This window comes from Cnephaeus nilssonii, assembly GCF_951640355.1.
Source record: "Cnephaeus nilssonii genome assembly, chromosome: 5".
Classification (NCBI taxonomy): Eukaryota; Metazoa; Chordata; class Mammalia; order Chiroptera; family Vespertilionidae; genus Cnephaeus; species Cnephaeus nilssonii.
Window position 1 is genome coordinate 20,886,404 of NC_137076.1, and position 6,330 is coordinate 20,892,733.

At 40.7% G+C, this 6,330-nt stretch overlaps 1 protein-coding gene across 1 annotated transcript; it reads left to right on the forward strand.

Moving 5' to 3' along the window:
* Positions 1 to 4,107: 4,107 nt before the first annotated feature.
* LOC307100483 (olfactory receptor-like protein OLF4) lies at positions 4,108 to 5,061 on the forward strand (the record flags this gene model as incomplete). The annotated part of the gene is made up of 1 exon (XM_079772952.1): positions 4,108 to 5,061. The coding sequence occupies one exon, from the start codon at positions 4,108 to 4,110 to the stop codon at positions 5,059 to 5,061; it is 954 nt and encodes a 317-aa protein (XP_079629078.1).
* Positions 5,062 to 6,330: the final 1,269 nt, after the last annotated feature.

The window sequence follows — 6,330 nt, forward strand, 5'->3', positions numbered from 1 at the left end:
CACTCAGCAGCACCGGCCAGGCAATACATGATTGTTTTTTAGTCTAGACTGACCATGTATGTTTTTTAGTCTAGACTGACCAAAATGACTTTTTAGTTGCAATAGCTTTCCAATTCACTTCACGTAGCCAATTTTATCATCGGAAAATGTGTTTAGTTTACTTTTACCCAAGACATAAACCTATGATTTCTTTTCCTCTTTGGTTGCATTGGTTTGAAATTTCAGAACAGTGATGGGTCATGACAGTAGCAGTCCTATTTGTCCTTTGTATGACCTTCAAGCAGATTTCTCAAATATTTTCTTGTCAGGTCTGATATTAGCTGATGATCAAGGAAACTATTTTATGATACTTAAGAAACATCTTATTTACAATTTCTCAAAACTGTTTGTATACAGTATCAGTTGCATATTTAAAGATGATGCTATTACATTTGGATGCCTTTTTATTAATTTATTTTAAAATAATAAATAAATTCTCAATACTAGAGGCTTATGGCTTTCATGGGTGGACTGCTTCTGTTCATAATTTAAATCAGGTAGTCTGCACTCCATACACTATCCTATAGATTCGAAGGGTGCCTTCGTAAGAGAATTGCTTGTCAGGTTATTAGAACCATTAGCAGAAACCAAGGACAGCTCTGGCTGGGCATCCACTCAGCTAAGTTCTCCTAGAGCTAAGTTTTGAGGAACTTCAGGTTGATTTTAGTGGACACGGACATAGGGAGAGTTATATTGGGAGGAAAGTCAGGATGGTGGAAGGGTCTGACAGCTACATCAGCCATGGTCTGGGAAGACTGAGCAGAAAGCCTGCATGCTGTAGATTTCCAGGACCTTCCCACTAGCAGAAAGGAAGCCAGATTTAACTCTTCTTTTAATTGTACAATTTTGTATCTGATTTACTTAATGCCCATGTCTGAATCTACACACTTAAATCAGGGGTCAGCAAAGTACTCCCCAAAGAGCAAATCCCACCCACAGCCTGTTTTTATAATGAGGCTTTATTAGTAGGGATGGTAGCCCCATAAAGATATGTCTACATTCTAACTCCCAGTATCTGTAAATGTGACCTTATTTGAAAATTGGCTCTTTATAGATATAATTAAGGATATCCAGATGAAATCATCCTGGATTAGACAACTGGACCCTAAAACCAAAGACCAGGCTCCTTATAAGATATAGAGTGGAGAGGCACAGAGAAAAAGGAGACCATATGTCTCCTGAGATTGGAGTGATGCAACCACAAAGCCCAGGGATGCTTGGAGGCACTAATAGCAGGATGAGGCAAGGAGTGCAGTCTCCCTTAGAGCCCCTTCAGGGAGTGCAGCCTTCCTGACATCCTGAGAAAAGACTTCTGGCATCATGAACCCGATGAAATAAATTCGTGTTGTTTTAAGCCACCCAGTTTGGACTTAGTTGTTACAGAATCCACAGAAAATAAATACCTACAGCCAAGCCCATCCGTGTGGGTATTGCCAACAAGTGCTTTCACACTATAATGGCAGAGTTAAGTAGCTGCAACAGAACACTTATGGTCCAATAATAATCTTTATCTAGTTCTTTACAAATATGTTTGGCAGTGACTGCTCTAAGTCACTATCAGGTACCGGTTTTATATTCAAAGTACTCTTTCCTGTTATAAAGAAATGCTCTGAATAGCCTCACTGGCATATATATATATATGTGTGTGTATTTAAATATAGTATGTATATATATAGTATATATACATATACATACATATGTATATAGTATATATTATGTATATGTATATATATATATAATATGTATATGTATGTATATATACTATATATACATATACATAATATATACTATATACATATGTATGTATATGTATATATACTATATATATACATACTATATTTAAATACACACACACACACACACACACACACTTATGTGAGTTTAAAGATGTGAATGCATTTAACCCAGATGAAAAAAAATGAAGAACCAGATATGGGGAACTTGTGCAAAGGACATCCTACCTCTGCAGCCACAATAATTTACCCCCACCCCTATCAAGTGCATCTTCAGAATCAATCTCTGGTTTTCAAAGTTGAGGTCAAGGGGAAGTTTCTGGAAGGTTCCTGTTTGGGATGGGTGTGCTCAGGGACATCACTAAATCTCTGGGTCAGACACTCCGTGCGACTCACAGCAGCTCAGAAGCTCATGATGTTCTCCTGTCCATGTGTCCTGCATGAACACTTACATACCCTGGGGAGATGATCATTCTAGGGGAGGTGCACCCATCAATAGGAATTGAATATGCATGTGGAATTAAATGTTCACCTCAAGATGAACCCATTGAGACCAAATTAGCAGAAGAGTTGCCTTTTATTTATGGCCACTTGGTTTCAAGGGAGCTGAATTGCTTAGAGAACTGAGCAACAGTAACACAGTTCATTTAATGAGGAGCTCTGAGAATTCAGCCTCAGACCTCCCTCTGCAGACTCACCTGCAGCTCCTCAGCAATGGATAAGAGCATCCTCTCTGTACCTCTCTAAGATGTTCACCTGCTCTGCAAAACCAGCACCTGACCTCCATTTCTTGCTATTTCCACATCAATTGTCCAAGAAAGGACAAATTCAGTGAGTGATGCCACTGGGGTGCCAGAGTGAGCACTGTAGGAAAGCATCCTGGGGAGAAGTAAAGCTTTTAATAACTGTGTCTTCTGGGGGAACAGTCAGGTTGATTAAATAGTGAAAGGGATGGACTCAAGATCTGGCACATTTGGTGTCCTCAGCTCTGAAGGGCTTTCTTGCAACTCATTCCTTCTCAGCTCCTTTCTCCTCACCATCTCAGAGCACAATTCCATGGCCTCTCTGCTCCCACAGCAGGAACTGACCCTCCCTTCTATCTGCTCAGCTCTCAGGATTCTTTCTATTTCAACCTTAGCATTTCCTTTTCTTTGTGAAGCATTGACAGAGTGAGGCAGCCTTGCAGAGTAGAAAAGCACTGAGTTAGAATCAGGGAAGTGTGAGTTCTAATTCACTCTTCTACTGCTATTGCCTGATGGGTCTGGGAACTCTTCTTATATTCTGTGGATCTTTCTCTCATTAGTACAAGAGTGAGTATTAGGAGATCTCAGAGAATGCTCACGGAAGAACAGCAGCCATGAATCAAGTGCCCAGGACCAGTGCACCTGGCTCTCTGTTGGGCTCTTCACTCCTATTATTTTTCCCTCAGTAGCAGGAACTGGCCTTTTAAACTGTTCTTGCATTTATTGCATTGAATTCCAGATTATTTTTACTGTGGCCCAAAATAAGACATGCCTTTTACAGTGTGATCCAGCAATTTTTGCACACATACACACACGCACACATACACACACACACACACACACACACACACACACACACGCACTTCTGAACAATGGGAACCATGAAACCATTTTGTATGTACTCTCACTATGTATGATGCAGTCTAATATTTTCTTTTGTGCCCCTTGATTCTATTCTGTTTCACCATTCTGTGGGTTTTTTGTGTGTGTTTTTTTAGTCTTGAACTTAAAACAAGTGTCAAATCAGGGCTTTTGTAGTGCCTCTTTTCCCACATTACCCCCACCCCAAAAAACCACATGTCACCCCCTCTGTCTTCCTTGAGGTCTCTGTTCAATTGTCACCTTGTTTGCAGGGCTTGCTTAACTCCAAGTATAAAATGACACCCCACCCACTCTCTTTTATACTTACTTTCTTTTTCTTTACATGATACCATCTAACTTGGTATATGACATATACTGTACAGTATATTGTATGTGTTCTTTAACTATCATTATTCTAAGAATTTTATTTCTGAGCATCCTGTACACTTTCCCTACAGGTGGAAAATGTCAATAAATATTTCTCAAGTGCATGAAAGCATTTCACATGAAAACAGTGTAATCCATGACCACCTTGGAAACAAAGATTGAGGAAGACAGGAATTCCTAATCAGAGATGTCATGAGGTATGATTTGTACAAAAAATAGATATTGTAATAGATATTGTTACTTTATTGTAAAATATAATTGTGGCATTTCAACTGTGCTTGTAATGGCCATTTGTGCAAAAACTAATCATGTTATTTTTCTTTCCTACTAGTCGCCTCCAACCCATGGGACCTGGGAATGATACTCTGATTTCAGAATTTCTTCTCCTGGGATTTTCAGAGGAACCAGCACTGCAGCCCCTCATATTTGGGCTTTTCCTCTTCATGTACCTGATCACTGTGTTGGGAAACCTGCTCATCATCCTGTCTGTCAGCTCAGACTCCCACCTCCACACACCCATGTACTTCTTCCTCTCCAACCTGTCCTTGTTAGACATCTGTGTCACCTCAACCACTGTCCCAAAGATGCTGTGGAACATCCAGACACAGAGCAGAGTCATAACCTATGCAGGCTGCATCACACAGATGTATTTTTTCATATTCTTCGGAGGTCTGGATGACTTCCTTCTAGCCGTGATGGCCTATGACAGATATGTGGCCATCTGTCACCCCCTGCACTATATGGTCATCATGAACTCCCGGCTCTGTGGACTGCTGGTTCTAATGTCCTGGATCATAAATGTCCTGAATTCCTTGGTACAAACCTTAATAGTGTTGCAACTGTCCTTCTGTACGGACTTTGAAATCCCCCACTATTTTTGTGAAATCAAACAGATGGTCCAACTGGCCTGTTCTGACACCTTTCTCAATAACATGGTGATGTATTTTGTATCTGTGCTGTTGGGTTGTGGCCCCCTTGTTGGTATCCTTTACTCTTACTCTAAGATAGTGTCCTCCATACGAGGAATCTCATCATCTCAGGGTAAGTATAAAGCATTTTCTACCTGTGCATCTCACCTCTGGGTTGTCTCCTTATTTTATGGTACAAGCCTAGGAGTGTATCTTAGCTCTGCTGTTACCCAAAGCTCACACTCAAATGCAGCAGCCTCAGTGATGTACACCGTGGTCACACCCTTGCTGAACCCCTTCATCTACAGTCTCAGGAACAAGGACATAAAGAGGGCCCTGAGAAGATTCTTTGGGATGGCAGGTACAAAGGGGACAATCATCCTGATGTAGAGAAAGTGCCCTTGATTTCAGGGCTCCAAAACACAAAACCAGAATTTGTGATTCTTTAGTCAGATTCGGACATGCTCCTTTTATTTCTGTCCTTGAATTTCCTTTGTTTGTTTCAACTTCTCTCTGCAATTTAAGCAACCATTTTATTAAACTTTCTGCTGTGTCTGTTATATAGACAGCTTTTCCCTTTGTTCTTTATTTTACCTTCACAAAGTTGTTTCCAACCTTGATCAGAAATATTGGGAGGTTTTCATTTACTTCACTGGAAACATTGATGTCCAAAGAATAATTTCTTCTCAAATGACATACATCATTGCATGTAATTTGTTCTTGTTTTGTATGTAGAATAGTACTAAGTGGTATTACTCATGTAGGAAAAACTTCACTTGGCTACTTAATACGTTATATACTTTTATTCCATGAAAATGTGAAACCTCAGTTTTCACCATGTGTCCCTCATTTTTTGTACATTGGTACCTAAACTGCTTTTCCTGATACTGTAGACTTTATCATTGTTCCCTATAAGTCTCCGTCTATTGATAGTGAAGCAGGATGGGAATGGCTGGGCACTGGCCTGGGTCCTACTACTTGTTGCTCAGACCAAAGTCATTGTTGTGGGTAGATGGACCTTTGTTGTCCTTATTATAAGTGCATCAACCATCATGGAACTATGAAAACATTAGATTGTTACTTATAATCCGGCATACCTGAAAGCCACATAGGAATGTGTGTGTGTGTGTGTGTGTGTGTGTGTGTGTGTGTGTGTGTGTGAAATATAGATAGATAGATAGATAGATAGATAGATAGATAGATAGATAGAGAAAATGGACTTGGGTTGAAGGGTTCTTCCTGTTATTGGGGTCCAAAGGCAGGAAGGCTATGATTTTGTGGGTTTGCTTTTTAAAAAATTTACCTTTATTGTTGAAAGTATTACAGATACTCTCCTTTGTTCCTCCATTGAACCCCTCCTCTCTTGTCCTGTCCCCTCCCCAGGCCTTCACTAGTATCTGTGTCCATGGGTTATTCCTATTTATAATAATAAAAGTGTAATATGCTAATTAGACTGGACATCATTCCGGACGTCATTCTGGACATCCTTCTGGACAAAGCCAAGGCCGGAGGGAAGCCCGGGTCCTGGGTGCCTGCTGGGATCTGGAGCGAATCCTGGGTCCCAGGTGCCTGCTGGTGGCTGGAGTAAAGCCGGGTCCCAGGTGCCAGAGGGAAGCCGGTGCTGGCACCCAAGGGAAGGAAGGCCTACTCTTGCACGAA